This window comes from Solea senegalensis, unplaced genomic scaffold (assembly GCF_019176455.1).
Source record: "Solea senegalensis isolate Sse05_10M unplaced genomic scaffold, IFAPA_SoseM_1 scf7180000014049, whole genome shotgun sequence".
NCBI lineage: Eukaryota > Metazoa > Chordata > Actinopteri > Pleuronectiformes > Soleidae > Solea > Solea senegalensis.
Window position 1 is genome coordinate 42966 of NW_025320953.1, and position 19902 is coordinate 62867.

The 19902-nt window shown below is 41.3% G+C and overlaps 2 protein-coding genes across 4 annotated transcripts in view; one reads left to right on the plus strand and one right to left on the minus strand.

The window, feature by feature from the left end:
- phf21b (PHD finger protein 21B) overlaps positions 1–5215 on the minus strand; it is a 44749-nt gene extending 39534 nt beyond the window's left edge. Inside the window, exon 1 of one of the 2 annotated variants that reach the window (XM_044015963.1) lies at positions 4786–5215. In XM_044015963.1, the coding sequence (XP_043871898.1) occupies positions 4786–4839 (54 nt within the window). In that variant the 5' untranslated portion in view covers positions 4840–5215. The other variant, XM_044015964.1, reaches the window with a different exon arrangement.
- Positions 5216–13425: 8210 nt separating this feature from the next.
- Positions 13426–19799, plus strand: nup50 (nucleoporin 50). 2 transcript variants are annotated; one of them, XM_044015960.1, is made up of 8 exons: positions 13426–13602; positions 15107–15185; positions 15836–15919; positions 16017–16218; positions 16872–17507; positions 18080–18164; positions 18259–18377; positions 19401–19799. In XM_044015960.1, the coding sequence occupies exons 2-8, from the start codon at positions 15117–15119 to the stop codon at positions 19598–19600; spliced, it is 1395 nt and encodes a 464-aa protein (XP_043871895.1). In that variant the 5' UTR covers positions 13426–13602; positions 15107–15116; the 3' UTR covers positions 19601–19799. The 2 variants fall into 2 exon arrangements, with proteins under 2 accessions (XP_043871895.1, XP_043871896.1); XM_044015961.1 differs by having other exon boundaries at positions 13429–13602; positions 15112–15185.
- Positions 19800–19902: the final 103 nt, after the last annotated feature.

Consider the following 19902-nt stretch of genomic DNA (forward strand, 5'->3'; position numbering starts at 1 on the left):
GGTCTCAAAGCCCACAATTACAACACTTCCATTGAGAGGGAAAAATTAGAATAAAGACACTTTTTTTATAGAGAATGTGTTTTTTTAACGCCCGGACGACGACGGGGAAGAAAAACAACCTGACGACTCGGTGAGAAACTGACGTCCTGATGCAACAGAGAGCAAGTGGAGTGGAGAGAAAAAGAATCAATTACTCTTTTCTTCTCCAAGAACATAGAGACAGAGATCAGCTCGTCTGTTTCTGCTGCAGATAAATTATTTTTCTTATTTTCCACTTTTAAAATCTTTTAAAAACTAAATCCAGAGCCAGACGTGCATCGATGGAACTAGGGGGGTAATTTGTATCGGTCCAATATCGGGGTCAAAATCGCTGTATCGTATAAAAATGTAAATAAAGCATTTTAGCTGAGTCGTGTTTGGGTCGTTTAATATATTTTGTTACACAGTTGGAGAATTGTGTCAAATGACTGTGTCGTTTATAATATCGTATCGGTGCCAGTACAAAAAAAGTGGTATCATCCCATACCTAAAACGACAAAAAAACTACACTTTTATTCTTCTAAATCCACAATACTAATAATATCACCACGATATGACGATTCTGTGATAATCGTAAATGAAGACAAAAAACTTAAAAGTGCATCTCTTAACGTAGTTTTCTCCACCATTATCCCGCTGTAAACTCCTTTGTTTACTTTAGAGCACCTTAATTTGTTGATTAAAATATCGATATTTGCCCTGGCCTTTTCGATTATCGCACGAAGAAGGATCACTCATCATCGATATTTTGACACACCCCTGGTGTGGTAGCAGGAGCGGTTACTCACCAAGCAGTCCAACTAAGGCAGACAATCGGACAACTCGTTGAGTCCATGTATACATGCGGAGGAGAAATCGATTTATTGGCCTTGTGAAACTGCCGTGATGTGGTTTTTATACGCGACACAAACACACAAACTAGTGACTTGTAAAGCAGCTGTTTTAAGTGTAACTGAATCATTAGAATCAGTCGATTAAAAAACATTTGTTCACAGAATGGTTCAGTACTTCCTATCTGACACAGTCACTGAACTGAGATACCACTGAACGGGTTATTATTGGGATTTTAGACATTTCCTTTGCTAAATGTTGCAGATTAACATATCTTCAGGGATTTTTTAACTTTGATCTACAGTTTGGCATTGTTCGCTTTGATTCCTGTGCTGGACTCTTCCAGTGACGATGCTCTCTGACCAATCAGTGGCCGGCAGTCTGTTCACGTCACATTTAAGTATCGGCTCAGCTCACTTGGGACCTCGACAGAGCAGGTACTAAAAAAACAAACACCAGGTACCAGGTACGAGTACAAAAAAAGTGCCACTAGTCCGACTAAGACTAGCTCCATTTTAGTCAGACTAACGTGTTTACATGACTTTAAGAAAAAACAAATTACTGTCTTAGTCTGACTAAAATCTGACTTTTAACATGTGTGTAAACATTCAGAGTGTGTGAGGAGGAGAAGGAGAACTATAGCCGACCATGTTTTTTTAGACACAACAACAGAAACATCCAAAACATTCACTCTCTTTTTACTCCAGTTTTTTTCCACACGTGTTCTCAATCATTCCATCCCTGCCAAGTAGAGCCGTGTCTGGTTGAGTCGTACTGGAACCCGGTAGTGAGATAGGTGCCATTAGTCCGACTTAGGCTAGCTCGAGTTCAGTCGGACTAGCGCGTGTTTACATGATGTTAAGAAAATGGAATGATTGTCTTAGTCGGACTATAATGGACTTTTTACTCTTTTCCACGGTTTTCCCCATGTGTTCTCCGTTACATATACATCTATATACACACACACACACATATATGTATATGTATATGTATATATATACATATATATATATATATATATATACATACATACATACACACACACATATATATATATACACACACACACACACACACACACACACATACATATACATATATATATATACACACACACACACACATATATATATATATACACACGTGTGCGTGTGTAAAAAAGAAGAATATCTGTATTTGCTTCATCAAACTTCCCAGCTCAGGCCTCAGACTGTGACCATGAAACGACCTCCAAGCGTCTCCTCTGACACTCGTTATTTCCCATGAACCCTCTCTCTCCCTCTATCTCTCTCTCCCTCCATCAGCTCAAAGTTTACGAGGGAACATGGCTACAGACGTGACTGACGTGGCTTTAAATACACGCAGAGGAAAAGTAAAGGTCACGTGTGTGTGTGGGGGTTTTTTTTCTGCTGCGAACACAGAAGGAAGGGAAGAAGAGGGAAAAAATAAAAGAGTGATTAAAAGCTGTGTCGCTGTGCGGCGTTGCTGCTGACTGGGCTTCTCCATCTCTCCCTCACTCTCTCTCTCCACCGCCCCTCCCCCCTACAAACCAAAAACAGCATCAAAGCAATCAAAATGGTAATGTTAGGCATGAATGGGGCCCCTCCCCCTCCCTCCTCCTCTTCCTGCTCCTCCTGCACGAAACTCTGCAGACTTTTCTCCTCTCCATATTGGAGTGAGGGAGGGGTGGACCGAGCCCCCCCCCCTCTCTCTCAAAATGGAAGCTTCCACAACCAAAGTGAGAGAAGAAGAAGAAACACAAACATGAATTCACACTCAGGTTGTTGTTTTTTTTCACTGCAGCTGCTTTTTAACTCCACAGGAAGTGACGTCCATTAAAGTGAAGAGGAAGTTAAAAAAAAAGGGTCTTAAAATGTTCGGAACAGCGACCGACTCAATAAAAATCCGCCTACTTCCCGTCATTTCTCCTCCTCGTACTGGCTACTGAAGTTGTGTGTGTGTGTGTGTGTGTGTGTTGCTGGGAGCGACAAGCGGAACAGCAGCAGCAGGAGGAGGAAGAGGAGGAGCTGGACGAGGAGGAGCTGGCCTCGGTGCTGAAAACACTGCCTCAGCCTCCATCTCCTCTAACTGCTGCACCTGCTGCCAAGTTTTCAACGTTATATGTTCAGCAAAAGGAGGAAGAAAGTGACAGCCACTCAAAACGTGGCGATGCCGTCACATGAGACACATGAGAATAACACCTTAGATTAAGTCTAAAGTGAGAACAAAAAAAACATTACTTAAAACAAAGGAGAGTGTTTTTAAAAGTGAATTGTTACAAAGGGGTAAGTTTAGCTGGGTTAGCTCAGTTGTTAGCCTCCAATGCTACTTCCAGGATGACGCTGACCTTTCTCAAAATGGAGGCCGACATTTCTCAAACAACACACAGCTGTAAAGTGTTTGTCTGCTTCTTCAAAGCTCCATCACACAACAACGTAAACATCCAGCAGACTCAAAAAACAAAAATGTCACGCCATAATTATCCTGACACAACAGGAAATCCAAAATATTATTGCTATAAACATGTTTTAAAGTTTGGCTTGTTTCTTCTTTTTTAGATTCTTTGATAGAAACAAACGTAGACTCATGTCCAAGCTTCTTATGAGACGTGGTGAAGTTTCTGTGGAGCTATTTTATGGAGTCCATCTTCAGAATATTGAAGTTCATTGTAGTATTGTACTTAATCAGAGTCCCTATACAATAATATAATATAACATCTGCTGTCGTATAATTACATACTCGAAACTAGTCATGGATCCCCACACAGACTTTATTGGGAAGTTTAACAACCTTAGTTCGGATTTGTGAGTGTTTGTTTTAAATAACATGCATAACGCGACGCTGTAATACAATTTCTGAACAAATCAGCTCTTCTCACACTTGATGTTGGGATTTGGGTCTCGATGGACACCTTTAAGATGTGAGCAAATCTGCGAAACTCTGCTCTAAAGTTAGTAAAGTAGAGTTGAATGACAAATTAGTTTTTTACCAAAATCCTAATGAAGATATAGTATGGTTAAGGAAAAGTTAGACACAAACGATTGCGGACACAATGTTTTCGATTGTTCAGATTGATATCTGAAACGCCTAGCTTAAAATGCTAGCTGCCCCTTGTAGAACTCCATTGTAAATCATAATGACTGTATGTTAGTAAGCACTTCAGTACGTTTTTTCTCAACATTAATGGTTTTCCTCATTCATATTATCTCGACAATGGGAAATCACAACAGTCAACTTATCGTAAAGTCTTCTTTTATCGCGATACGCCGTCATATCGTATAGCGTTCAGTCTCTATTTCACGTATGTGCTTTTACAACAACATTCAAACCCACGTATTTTTAAGCAAAGTCGCCGTGAAGCTGACACACTGACGCCGAAGAGCAGAGCAGACAACATTCGTGCCGATAAAGTTTCTTGGCGATCCGAGCCGAGCCAGGCTCGCCTATAACCGGCAGCTCTGCTTAAAAAAGCCCAGTTGTTTACCTGTGGGTCCGGCTTCATCCGTGCAACTAGTTAGCGGCGGGTGTCGGAGCCGAGCGAGGCCGAGAAAGTGTCTCAACTTATGGAGAGTGGATGGAGGAACAAAGCGGGGGCTCACACCGACACTCCGGCTCCTCATAAATATTCAGGTCGCGTCCTGATCGCCACACTCCACCACCACCACCTCCTCCACCGCATCACTGCCTCCAAATTCACCACACAAACACCCACAGCCACAGCACAAACTACCCCCAAAAAGTGTCCTCAGCCCCGCCTGGAAGTGTCCGCGGCGTCGCTGGGAGACAAGTCCCCCGGTCCAGCAGCAGTAGCGGCAACAGCGGCGGTTCTCCTGCCGGAATGTCCCCGCTTCATCCCCGCTGCTGCCGCTGCTCTCACTTCGCTTCACAAACACCAACACACGATGTTTCTTTTACCTGATGACACTGGAGCTCCACTTTCAACGCCTCCTGCGGGCCTTGTACTTCCATGTTCCGCTCACAAAAGCACTTTTCCGCCACTTTCGACGCCGCCGACACCAAGTTTAAGTGAATTAAAGATTTTTTTAAAGCGACAATAACAATTGAAAGAAGAACTACTCTCGGGCTGCACAGCAAGTTCTCGCTTCTTTTACAGCCCAGGACTCATCACACACTTTCCGCCCGTCTCCAAAAGTGATTCAAACCCGGCAGAAAGAGCTCCGGACCCGACAGGGGGCTTCTGCGGATCACGGCCGAACGTCGAGGGGTGCTCCGGGCCCGCGGGGAGGCTTAAACGTCGGTAATTTTAAGTTGAAACGCGAGGACTATATTTTGTCCGAGTCCGCGGCTTGATTTCACTTTGCCTGGGGAAAAGTTGTGCTGAGGCTGTCAATGGTGATTCTGAAGTGCCCGGATGTTGAGGGAGAGAAGGGGGGGGGGACCCCCTCCCTCATCTACTGCGCACGCGCAGTCAGCAGCACTGACCCACAACAGTTAGTCCCCCAACAGAGAAAACTTCCATAAAACTACATTATTTATATGTTTACGTCGAATTAAACGATAACATAATGTCTTTTTTTGTAATGTTTACATATGTATAAAAATAACTTTTTTTTGTTTGGTTACGGTTTGCATTTAACCTTCAACTGTCTTTATATAACTGGATCTATAGCAATGTGTTTTTATACATATTTCCTTAAATTGACTCGATAAATGGGTAAATATGAGCTTGAAGCATCATGTGGGATTAAAGTTAGAGTCATAGCTGTAAATGTAAAGTATATTCATGCTGTATTTTGGTTTTATATTGAAGTTACACAAACATTTCAACACCATAACAGTGAATTTACGTCTGTAAATTTGTGTTCAAATGTGATTTAATGGCCTTTTTTTGACAAAACACATCTGTAGACAATAAACTGTTCTCATTTCATATACACATACAATAATCCTGGTTTACACTGTAAATATGAAGCCCATACTGTGTATAATCCAGTTACTTAATGCATATACTGTATAGTTTATCCTATGTTTATAATCTCAGAATCAGAATCAGAATCAGAAGAGCTTTATTGCCAAGTACGATTTGCACATACAAGGAATTTGTTCTGGTGTCATTGGCGCATAACAAGCATACAAAATTTTCTAAAGTGAACCCTTATATATAGGTGATTTCATCTGTATTGTACATTCATGGATGTTTGTCAACTTTACTGTTACTGTATTTTCTGCTGCGATACTGTACATTTCCCCCATTGTGGTACTAATTAACTATCTTAAACTGACATTTAGCAGCATTGTAGTTATAAGTGAAAAGTTATACGTACATTTTTACTAATAAAACATATGTATTTAATACTGTGAAACACTTATTTAACCAATAACAGTTCCCATATCGCACTGACGTTTGTTTTAAGTTATACTCACTACTCCTCTGACTCTTTTTTATTTTATTATTTATCTGTCTGTCTCTTCTTGTAAATTCCCATTATTATGTAAACTTTATGTGGCAATTAACGTCATTTTCATTAAACATAAAGGCTCAACTATGTCAGTGTCTTTGAGTAGCTTTGACACATTTACTACATACATGTAGATATTTTCATTAATATGTACATAATTACCCTAACTTAGATGTGTTTCTTTTGTTAAATGATGTTTGGGCCTTTACTACAATGTAAGAATATGTTGCATCTGAACATTTAGTAGATATATAAACTAAAAATGTAAGTTAAAATGAGTCAGCTTGTACAGAGAAGGTTTCTTTCAATAAAAGTGTTAAGTCATGTGCTGTGGATAAAAAAAAAACATGAAGGATGAAACATGGCAGCCAGTGACAGCAGAAGCAGCCACAAAACACAACAAAGTCAGGCAAACACGGGAAACTGCCGTAAAACGACACAGAACACGTTAAATACGTGTTCGAACGCGTGAAAACGTTAATGTAGAACACATGAGCTGAATGAGTCACTTTACTCGCTTCTTTTTTTTCTCCATGTCGGTCACACTCTGAACCCCCCTTCGCCTCCTTCTTCTCCTTCCTTCTCCTCTTCCCGCCCTTTGCACACCAAGCCGCGCCGACATTGGCCAAAGCGGCCGCGAGGCCCAGGAAGTGAGAGCCAATCACGAGTTGTGATTACGGAGTGACGCGTGGCAGAGCCAATCCGCGCTGCACAGTCAGCGGAGTGGGGGAGGGCGGGGCTTGACACACAGGAGTATGTGATGTGAGAGTTGATGAAGAAGAGCAGAAATGGCAGTAGTGTGTGAGTGTTAAAACTTCAGCTCTGTTTAAGCACAAACTCCCGACGAGTGGACACAAAATGGCGGCCGCGTGTGTGTGTGTATGTGTTTGTGCGCGCGTTCACAGTTCCCTGTATAGGCAAAGTATAAGCCTGGTTTTTGATGGGTGGAAGAGAAACTAGCACCATGGACAGAGACAGAGCGGGCATTATGGTTCTTTGGACGCTTTTGTGAACGTTTTTCTCTTTATTCGTGTTCGCTAGTCCGTTAGCGCAGAGCTACCTTGCGCTAATCTGTGTTTATTAGTGTAACTTTAGAAAATAAAGTGTCAGAGCCGCGTTAAACACTTATACAACAAATTATATAGCACTGTAAAGTTGTAGTTTTCAAAAGGGGAGCAGGAGAGAAAGTAGTCCCTCCGCTGAAACCCTCCCCCACCCTGAGCTCTGCTGCTGCTGCTACATCAGCTGCTACTGTTCATTTCACGGCTCAGCAGTGAGACTGCTCTCTCTCACACACACACAATAACACAACATACACATACAGAGGAGTGTTTTTGTGTTGCACACGGGTGATGAGTCTATATTAATTTATGAAAACATGAAACTACTCACTCACATTATCTGCTCACACATTCATGACTGGAAATAAGCCTTAAAATGGAATGTGTGAGACATGTTCTGGCACGATTCGGCTCGGCCCAACTTGTCTTTTTGTTGTTAGTACCACATATATGTAAGTGTACGGAGTGAGTGAAGTCCAATTTTTGTAAGACAGTCTAACTAAGACAGTCATTTGGTTTTCTTAAAGTCATGTAAACACGTGTTAGTCCGACTAAAATTGAGCTAGCCTTAGTCGGACAAATGGCGCTTTTTCACTACCTAGTTCCAGCACGACTCATCTCGACATAGCTCGACTTGGCATGTTTTGTTTTTTGCTTTTCCATTAGGGATAGTACCATATTATATACGGTAGGATATGACTGAGAATATGTGAGAAAAACTGTGGAGTAAAGAGTGAAAACTTTCTTTCCTGTTCAGGATGTTTCTGTAGTCATGTCTAAAAAATATGGTCGCTATAGTTAGCGTGTAGTTAGCGTAGCGACTAAAGTCGAGTTAGTCTTAGTTGGACTAATAGAGCTTTTCCACTACCCAGTTCGGGCACATCTGAACTTGGCATTTCACCGTTACTTTTACAACAGGAAACTGCAGTTTGAAGCCACTTAGACTCTCCCACACCAAACTACATAAAGAAAATGAGTGATTTTAGCTGACAGGGACACAGGAGCAGCTGATCCATTGCTGCCTCATGTTAAAATCATTGATTTTCTCTATGGGGTTTGGTGTAGGAGAGTGAGTGGTTTACAATATTTTTATGATATATGAGTAGACACTGGTCTACTAATGTGGGAAGACTGGACTGAACAACTAGCAACAAGCTAAAAAATGTTGCTGAAAAGGGGGCATATCGCCACCTAGTGGGATAGAGGGACATGAGCGACTTAGACATACTGATGATGAGCATGTCTCCATGTCTCAGACTGTCCCTTTAAAGGGCCTGTGTCCACCTCACCTTGTTGTATAGGGTCCAAAGAGCAAATTTAGTTTACTAACAATAACAATAATAACTATTTATGTAGCAATATTTATTTATAATGAAAGCCAGACGAGAAACAAACAAAAGCAACGACAAGTAATACAAATTACAATCATAATAGTGGTGATGAAAAGGTGTTGAATAAATAAAACAATTAAAAACAAAGCTTTAGAGGTGTAGAATAATAACAACTGTCAAAATAAATAGTCAGATAGATAAATGTATAAAAAGACAAGGTCGCAAAAATGACAGTGTATTAAAAAAAATGGGCATTTATTGTGCATTTTGTCTCATGAATGAACTAATTTGAATAAAATATAAGACATTACGTTGGACTGTGAATCAGACAGTTGAAAGAAACAGAAACCCATTTAGAGGCACTGTATTATTCAAATGATATTATCATATGTGCATTGTGAACATTACACAGCCTCAGGTGTCAAATAAAACCAGAGGAAAATTAATTCACAGCGATCGTGAGCACGGAAACCGAGAGGAGCATTTTTTATTAACGCTAATAAATCTGGAATCACCTTTGGGCAATAATAAATAACTAATTCATTCTCTGAATGAGTTTGTACGGTTCTATGGCATCATCGGTGGTTGTCAAAGATGGGGTCGGGACCCACAGATGGGTCGCGATAAATATTTTTTTCGGGTCCCCGAACAAAAATAACTGTAAATTTGTTGCTACATTATGCAAAGAATTTAGGGTCTTCCGTGATTGTTATGGTGTATTGCCCTTTCTAAAAAGTGTAGAAAGTTTGTGAAACTCTGATCCACATTAGATTTAGAATGAGTTATTTTTGCACAAATACTGATTAGTGGAAGTGAATTTGACCTCTACGTTTAACCCAAGCCTTCTATCTGCTCCCAGGGACCATGCTCATGGGTACCAAAACACAGGATTTGAACCAGTTACCCTCCATTTACAAGCCCAATTCCTTTCCTGTCAGCAATGGGCTGCCCAAACATCACTTTACCCCGTGTTTGTCCATGTATTTGTGTTGCATTCAGGGGCAGTCGGTCATTTCTGAGACTATTTGTTTTGTGTGTAAACTCGGACAGTTGTGTGTTTCTGTTCCAGTGTGTTGTAACCCTAACCAGGTCCAGGTCCAGGTCCAGAGTCGGCCCTCATTCTTTCGGCTCAGTAAGTCGCTGCCAGGACGGACAGATGGCCTGGACAGTCCTGGCCCGAGGTCGACGGGCGGATAGAAAAAACAACGTCCAGCTGATTTCAAATCTGTCTTGTGTTTTCTGACTGTCTCTAAAAAAAATTTCAACAACTTTTACTTAGTTATTACATTTTATTTTATTTAACAAATATAGAATATAAAAACATGATTCTAAAAAGTCTTCTTTGTAAACAGAAGCAGTTGTTTGTGCCATAAATGAGCAGATTTTGAATAAAAGTTTCCTGTGTGTCACGTCGTTGTTGACGACGATGAGCTTGAGATTCTTCATTATTTCTTCTTCTTCTGCAGTTTAATTACGAGTGAAGAGCAAGATCAGTTTCAGTGAGATTATTTACAAAGTAGAATTCACCTGTCAGCAGAAACACAACAGCGCGAACACGAGACACACCCTTCTTCCTTCTGTGCAGGGCTGCTTCATTTGTTTTCTCCAGGTGCATCATGGGTAACGATACTGATGTGCGGGGACAGCGACAGCGGTGAAGAGGAACGTCGGCAAAGTGACGTCTGCTGTTGTCAGATAAACGACAAGAAGGCACAAACCAACCACAAAAGACACAAAATCAACACAAAATGACTCAAAACAACCTGAAAGAAACACAAAATCAAATCACAAAATGACACAAAAGATGAACAAAAAACCTCAACAACACATAAAACAATGATTCATAAGTAAACAACCACAAAAATATGGACAATGATCACAAACAACCACAAAGAGTGTTAAAAATAACCACTAGATGCAGGAAACAACCTCAAAGACACACAACAACCACAAAAAGTCACAAAACAGCTGCCAAAGTTTTTGTAAAATCAAAAACATCCATTTTTACAAAAGGAAACTGGTCACGTGACCTTTTTGAAAGGGACGCTGTTCGGGTCACACACACACAGACACACACACACACAGATCAGTTGTGTCTCCTTTTCATTTGTCTGTGTGTTAATCACAGTCCACACTCACAGTCATTTAATTCAACCTCATTACAGCCTCATTTACTGAGCTCTGTCTGCTGAGCCAGCGATTACAGGAGAGAAGCTAATGACTCAATCACACACCATCATCATCGTCATCATCATCATCATCATCCTCATCGGTGTGTAAAAATGAAATAATCTCATGATGATGATGTCATCACTCAGTTTAACTACTGTACGTTCATATTCAAAGATTAGGAGTGAACTTTCCTGTCCTAAATGAACCAATGAAAACATGAATTACTCAATCATAGATGGGTGCATAATGGATTATGAGTTATTCATCATTTGCCATTTTCTGTTGGGAAAAACATATAAAACACATTTGTGTTTGGGGCCCTGGCATCGAACATCGCTCACCAAGACCTGCCAACGTGCGATTTCACCGAGTTCTAGTGTGATCCGATGAATTTTGCACAAATTGTAGTTAAAAAAGCGCATTTTCACACATTTTGGTGTTCCCACTAGCCAGGCGGCAACCATGATAGTGGCCCGATAAGTATGTTTGCAGGATTTTTTTAAAGGAATGGGGAATAAAGGACAAGTTCGCTCTGTGTTGAAGAGTTTCTACCAACTGTGATTTCAGAAAACGGGATGTGAGTGAGAGCTTCAACCTGCGGAGGGCAGCACTGCGCCAGAGCTGAGTCAAAGAAGAAGGGTTTAGGTCAGGGGTATGAAACGGACGGCACACAGGATGAATTTGAAAATGTCACAGTATGATTAGAATCATACTGTGAAATACTAGATTTTTCAGTCCCAGATACCTGTGATACCATATGATCAGTAAATCCTGCTTATCGCTGACACCAAATGCGAATTTCTGCATCGCGTACATTTAAGTTAAAAACAAATCTACACAAATTCAGTGTCATTGGCGTCGCCTGTCCAGACAGACGTGAAAATGTCTGGTCCTTATCCAGATAAACGCGATAAAGCACTGGGGCTGTTTATTCTAAGGGCTCTAGGGGGTGCTGTGAATGAGCTGCAGCCAGGCTAGTTTTTCTTTGTTTCCTTTTCCTTTGCTTTTGTTGGACAGATAAAACATCGCCCTGTCAGATATCGTCCGAGTTAAACCTTTTCTTTTGTTGGACAGATAAAACATCGCCCTGTCAGATATCGTCCGAGTTAAAACGTGAAATCCTCTTCCATGTCTCGCTGTGTTGCCGTCTCTCCGCCGCTCACATCCTCCCTCGCTCCTCTACCTCCCCGCGTTGCACAGGGTTTTTCTCTCTCTTCCACTGCCAACTATTTCCATTTTCTCCTTGCCAGCTGGTCAAGGGTCTCCTGCTGCCACCAGGGCCCACAGCTCACTTCCTACTTTCTCCAGCACCTGTTCCTGTTTGGCAGAGCCGAGCGGGATCCTGAAAGCTTGGAGACGAGCCATCTGCTGCCCCGGCTCTGCGCCGCTTTACCCCCCTGGCCTCCCCCGAGCCTCCGTGAGCATCCATTAGTTTTCCTCTGGAACACACAGCGCGCCGCCGCTCTGAAGGACTGGCTGCTGAATCCCAAAGACGCCATTTAGCCTAGCGAGTGATGGGTTAAATCAAAGCAGAGCTCGTTTACCACCTGCAGCCGACAGATAAACTGTCACTTTTCATGTCACACTCAAAGTTATTCTGACCTTCATGTGGAAAGAAACCCAAACAGCGGCTCACATGTGAGCAACCCGAGTGAATCTAGGCTTTGAAGGGAGGATGTATGAGGCGCCTCCACACGCTTTATAAAATCAAGTCTATGACATTATGAAAATATGCTTTTAAAGTACCTTAAAGGTGATACTTGAGTAAAAAGTACATATGTTACCAGAAAATTACTTTGGTAGAAGTTGATATCCCTATTTCATAATATTACTTAAGTAAAAGTCTTAAGATATATGACATTTATTTATGGATTGACTCATCTTGGCTCAGTGGTAGGGTGAGTTGTCTTTCAACTGGCATTACTAGTCTACATGTGTCCTTGAGCAAAGACACTTAACCCTAGGCTGAAGCGTGTAAATGGATGAAAACTGTAGTGGAAAGCAGTTCATCAAACTAGAAAGGCACTTTATATAAATACAGACCATAATACCAACTCTTCTTCTGCTGATTTTATTTGGTAGTAACAAAGATAGGTAGAGGAAATGTAGTGGAGTTTATTTAGGTATAGTAACAAAGTATTTGTCCTCCTGCACCAAACTCCATAGAGAAAATTAGCTTTTTTTTTTTGCTCACTTTGTATCACTTGTTTGAACATTACATTACATTACATTCACCCAACGTCACAAAATAACTCATTTGAACTTACAGACGGAGGCAGCTGTGGATGTAATGTAAAAATGTGGGATTTTCTCTGTGGGATTTGGTGATGGAGCTTGAGCATTTCACAAAGTGATAAAAAGTTCAGTTTCCTGTTGAAAAGAGAAGATTTTATGAGGTTAGCCTTTTGCTAAGTAGGTCAATGGTGGATTGTTGTTATTTTCGCGAGTCTCTTGTATTGTGGACTACAGCTCCCATGATGCAAAGCTCCATCTGCTGCTGTGCATGCGCAAAAAGGCGGGACGCGCGAACCCATGCGGATGTGTCGCTACGTGAAATGGCGGCGTGATAGAGGCTCGTTCAAAACACACACACACAGGGAGAGCGAGCTCTGCCTTCTGTGGTTTTATTTATTCATGTTTCGGTTTTGCCTTTGAACGCGTTGAAGTGTCGTTTTCTTTTCTGAAGCGACGCGTTTTCACTCGGAGCCGCTGCTCTCACTCGACTTTACACCCCCCTCAAAATAACAGGTACGTAAGGCCGGGACCGGCTCTGTTAGCAGCAAATGTTGTTAGCAGCTAACGTTAGCAGCGGCCCGACTGCCGCTAGCTCACCGGTAAACATCACAAACATGGACATCAACGGCTGTAAACGCGTTAACAGTCGCTGTAAACGCCGAACAATTACATGTAAGCTATTTTAGCTCATGAATGAAATAGCGATTCAAACCCTGCTATTTTAGAACCGGGGTTTGACGTCAGCCTGAAGAGGAAATGGCTAACGAAGTAAAGCTAGTTTAAGGTCTGCACCACAGGTTTGATGCTTTCAACACTTCAGCTTAGTGTTAACTCAAAATCTGGGGGTTAAACATCATATTGAGGCATTGATGGGGTGTTTGTATCTTTTAAAATAAAGATATAGATAACGCTACTCTCTGGCCCCGAGGCTGTATATCCACAAACATGCTCAAAAATCAGCAATTACTATGATTTAGATAAATAAATAAAAATAAAGTAGTATCAGAAAGCAGAGAAAAGGCTGAGGATTGTGAGGAGCTTCTTAAATAAACTCTGGTCTTACCTGGACACAGGTGTCCTCAATCATTTTGCTGTAATTAGCAACGAGAACTGGAAGACATAGAACAGATAGAAAATCACTCTGTTAAAGAGCAGGACACTGGGGTCATGACCTCTTGACCCCTTGAGAATCAAAGTTTTTGCTGTCAATTTACATCTGTACGACAAAAATATGTGGTCCATATTTATGACTTATAGGTTTTACTTAATATATAGTCTATTACTAAAATGTTCCAAATTTATGAATAGTTTGTACTACACAGCGTTAAATAATTGCGAGCTCTTATGAGTGCAAGGGAACCGGGGAAGTCCTAATGACGGTTTCCAAAATATTCCACAGGTCAAATTTCATGTGCTGAAGATTCCAGAGACCAGTTTCCAAAAATCTGGGTCCCGATTCCAGGAACCTAGTGTGGAAAATAAAACATCAAAGCTACTGATGAGTGAAAAAGTAGTACATTTGAAAAATAAAACTCAATTTATGTTGTATAAATTATATAACAGATATTTTCATCTTATGTCATTTTAAGAAAAATAAATAAAAGATAAAGTTTTATCTCGTCTATTAAGCAAAACATTTGGGGACAGTCGTTTCTTGTAGCATTGTGGGATTTTGTGGATGTGAAATGTTGATTTTTACACACTTTTATCAACCAACTAACCTTCAGCTTTCTGTCAAGTAAAACAGGAAACGCCAGGTGTTCAAATATTGTCTGCAATGCAGGCATATACAGTATTTTCAATAAACTCACTTTAAATTAAATACATGGAATGGGTTATGAAAACAAAACTGAATGAAGAAATATTGTTATCGTGACTTAGGCACATATTTAAAAAATGACACCTTTTTGTTTTCAGAAAAGTCAATATGTATAACTGGCAAATACTGTGTGGTCAAGAGTCCTGTTTCTACATCGGAAGCCCTGAAGCATAAAATCTTCTCATTTGTGCGTCACAGAGCAGGTGTGATGGCGAAGAGGATCGCGGATAAAGAGTTGACGGACAGGAACTGGGATCAGGAGGACGAGGGAGAGGAGGTGAGGCCAAAAACTAACGCCATGTTTGCACCGGGCTGTCACCTTTTCAAAGAATATTCTGGGACGGCCTATGTCTTCAGAGATATTTGAATATCGTCCCCTCCCCCCCAAACTATATATACACAAAAATATGATGACATTACTTCTATCTATTGTGTAGAACCAGAAAAAAACGTCTATTTTCAGATTTCTGTTGGCGTAGCTTGTGCCCATTTTTAACAATAAAACATCACTGTCTCATTTTTCTGGTGGATTTGAGGTCAAGCTGAGCTCACAGCGCCCTCTGCTGAACCTCGCAAACACTATTTCTGACAATCTGATGCACTTCCTAGGCGGTATATATCCATTTTCAGATTAAAAGTGTCGGCCTGATTGAGGATTAATCGTTTATTAAATTAACCGTCAACTATTTCATATAATGGATTAATTGCTTTAATTTGACTGTTATTTTTAAAAGCTTTATAAACTTTCTTAATGTTTCAGCTTCTTTAATGACTGAGGTTTTTTTTTTTTTTAGGTTTTCTGGAAACATTGTTACACACTTGGGAAACATTTTAATGACGGATAAATCGACTATGAAAACAACCGTTTGGATGAAATTGATGTTTTTTAACCTTTTAAAATCTAATTGAGTTGTCGTCCTCCTTCAGGCGGGGACATTTTCTATTGCGAGTGACGATGTGATGAAGAATCGAGCGATTAAGAAAGCCAAACGCAGAAACATTGGGTCTGAGGTAAAACAAAAACAACACTCATTTTTTTTACCCTGGAGTGAAGGTGAGTTGTTGTAGTTTTTGTTTAACCTGTGTTTGAAAATGTTTTCTGTTCCAGGGTGAAGGTGCAGGAGCTTTCAAAGGTTTTAAAGGGTTTTCGCTGACGTCGGTGGCAGCGAGCGGCAGCTCAGCGCCAACCATGTTTTCTGGTTTCGGTAACGGTGGAGGCTTTAAAGGCATCAGCAGTCTGACCAACGGAAACAGCTCCGCGCCCTCGTTCGGAGGTTTCTCGTCTCCTGTGGCGTCCACTGCTGCTCCAGGTGACAACAGCCGATTGTTCAGCTACTTGCCCATGTGATTTATATTATTATCTCTATATTTTTAATGTTGATTTAAAGGGATAGTTTGGGTCTTAGAGTCTTAGATATCTTGTTTATGTCTTTGTCTCACTGTTTGTAAACCACTCGCTCTCCCAACCCCATAGAGAAAATTGTGGTTTACAAGCGTCTGTATTAACAGTAAGATAAAGACATTAACATATTCATAATGTTCTAAGTCTCTAATTTGACGTTTCTTTCTTGACAACTACAGCAGATGTGTTCCAATAATACAAAATAAAAATAATCTTGTTTCTACTCTATACGTTAAAGAGCAGACACAGCCAGGAGCGAGCGTTAACCTGGCTGTAACTGATGTTACATTTTTATTTTTAAATAAAAACAGCTTCTCTTCCTCGTGTTCTGCTGCGATTCGACCTGTAAAAAAGGTCGCGGTGGTATAATCCCGGTGAAGTCGACGTGTTCACAGCTAAACGCACCTCATTGTTCGGGCTCATGTTTGTGTAATGGAGCAGAATCAGCAGCGTCTGTTTGCGTCTCGCTGCTCTTCCACTTCAAGCCGCAGGGCAGAGGGGGAGGGGCTTCTCCTTCTTCTCTGCCATCCATGTCTAACATCTCCACCTCCGTCCTCTCAGGTCTCACATTCAACGGCCCCGCCTCCGGCAAACCTGCTGCCGCTGTCACAGCCAAGCAGACCAACGGCTCCACCCCTGGCTCCACCCAGAGCAGCGGCGGCGTCAGCAGCAACAAGGAGTACAGTAGACAGCTCACGGCTCTCAACTGCTCAGTGCGGGACTGGATCACCAAACACGTCAACGACAACCCGCTGTGTGACCTCAACCCCATTTTCAGGGATTACGAGCGACACCTGGCGAGCATCGAGCAGCAGTACGGCACTGCAGCAGCAGCATCAGCAGACAGAGGCTCTGAGGAGAAGAAGGATGGAACACTGGCGGCCGCAGCTTCAGCATCTCCTCCTGCTTCATCTTCCAGCAGCGGCAGCAGCTCCTCCGCCCCTGCCGGCAGTTTATTCTCCTTCGGTAAGAAAACGACAGACACCTCAAGCTCCGCCACCACCGCTCCCATCCCCGCCGGCATCACATTTAACTTCGGGCAGAAGGTGGACAGCTCCGTCCTTGGGTCTTTGGGCTCCAAACCCAGCTTCTCCTTCTCCTCGTCCTCCTCCAGTCAGAGTTCACTGTTCGGAGCGTCGGGATCTGCCGCTCCTCTGTCCTTCAGCGGGGCAAAGTCTGACAGCGCGCCACCTGCTGGTGAGAAACAGAAATGCACCCATGTTTGTAAATGTTCATGAAGTTTTTTTTTACTGATAAATATAAAATTTTTACTTATTTTTTTTATTAACCAACAAGAAAAATGTGAATCATTTGAGATTTTAACATAAATTAAGCTACTGAAGTAAATAAGTTACATCATCATCAGAAATGTTTGGTCCAACAAAAAAGAAGATGTCAACAATCCACATCCGAAACACAATTATTTTGCCATTTAAAAAAAAAAAGACTTTGATGGAGATGTTTCAGCTCTGCTTATAAAATATTGTATGACCTTTTTTAGAGTCACAAAACAGAAGCATAAACTCCATAAATCAAAATCTAACGATGTGGCTTCAAAGTAAGTACAGTGAAATACAAGTTTATGATGATCATAAACATCTGCAATCGGTGGATATTTTCACGAGTGATGGTTGTTATTCTTTTTAATCGTATTTATCTCGGCTGCTACTGTGGATCATAATCATCTGGACTTTCTTCTTTTGTGTCGCTGTGACGTCAACACTCAACAGTTGAGTCTTTACGAGGATTTTTTTCTTCCGTCTTTGTAGGCGAGAACGGAGACGAAGAATCGGACGAGCCGCCCAAACCCGAGGTCAAGGAGGTCAAGGAGGATGACGCTTTCTACTCAAAGAAGTACGTCAGTTTCAAGTCCCCCCCACGAAACAAATACAGTAGTGTCTGATAAACATGAATAAGTTGCTGATAACCGTCTCTGTGCTGCGTTCAGGTGCAAACTGTTCTATAAGAAAGACACGGAGTTCAAAGACAAAGGAGTGGGGACACTGCACCTGAAGAACCTGGACGAGGGGAAGACGCAGATGGTCATCCGAGCCGACACCAACCTGGGTAAGAGAAGAAATAACAATAATTCAACGAGTTTAACAAACTACACAATGTCCACTTGTGCGTTTCCTTTGTTAAAGTGGAGAGAAAACCCACCCGAGTCTGTAGGTGGCGCTGTTTTCATTTTAAACCTCATCATTGAAGTGATGCAATGACTTCAACTTCACCCCAATCTCAGCAAACGGGAAGCAGCCTGAGATACGTGAGCTTACAGCTCCACCTGCTGGTGATTCATATGAACTGCAGGCAGCGCAATCTCATGACTTCATAAACAGTTTCTGTTTTCCTCTCCTTTCACTCACTGCGTCTCTATGGAAACGGCCTTGTCATTGTAGTAACAGCTGCAGGTAGAGAGAAGGTGATCAATGAATATTAATATTTAAGTCAATTAGTATCTTTTATTAATAAGTAAATATTAAATATACTCACATGAGATTATGTCCTTGTATTCTCTGAACATAACCAGGGCTAAAACTAAAACGATGAATCCGTCTGTTATTCTGTTGTTTGGTCCGTAAAATGTCTAAAAATGTTAATCAGTGTTTCCCAAACCACAAAATAATGTTCTAAAATGTCTCATTTTCAGAGAAACAAACAAATATTCACATGTAAGAAGCCGTAAAATCAGAAAACTTGTTTCAAATGGTTGTAAACCAATGAATGGATTAATCAAAATAGTTGACAATTCCTTTAGTGGTTAATTGCAAAACAGGTCACGTGATCAATCGAAGCCACTGACTGAAACTCTAACTTAATTTTTTGTTAAAAACTGACAGGCCTAATATTTGTTAAAACAAATCTTTTTTTACAGTGTATAAGAGTTCCCTTTTTTGTTATTTTGCGATTTCTTTCCTTTTGTACTATCCTGGACAGAAGTTGAACTTAATTATTATTTGTTAAATAATAATGAGATTGTGTGCCATGATATGCATATTTACTTACGATAAATCAGAGTTGTTTCCTGTTTAATTTTTGTTAAGTTGTTAAAGTGACACATACATGTTTGTCGTCTCTCTCATGCGACAGGAAACATCCTGCTGAACATCGTGCTGCAGTCGTCGATGCCGTGCTCGCGCATGGGCAAGAACAACGTGATGGTCGTGTGCGTCCCCAACCCGGCCATCGACGACAAGAACCCCGGCAGCCCAGTGCCGTTCCTCATCAAGGTGAAGACGGGCGAGGATGCCGACGAGCTGCACAAGACGCTGGAGGAGAAGAAAGTGTGAGGTCTTTTTTAAACAAGGTCTCTGAACTCCACACACACACACACCCAGTGTATGAAACGGTTCATCGCCACAGCAACATCATCTGTCGTCATACTGTGAAATATCTGTTCGTTTTAATCGTAAACGGCGCCGTCATCGCCACATTCCTCAGTCGCCGCCTCGGAATCGGCTTTTACGCTTTTTTTTTCTCTCCTTTTTTAAAAATTTTTTTGTCGCAGAGACTGAACGTAGAGTTATGGAAATTGTGATAATTCTAAAAAAAAACAAAAAAACACACAACTCGTTACCACTGAGGTTTTTTG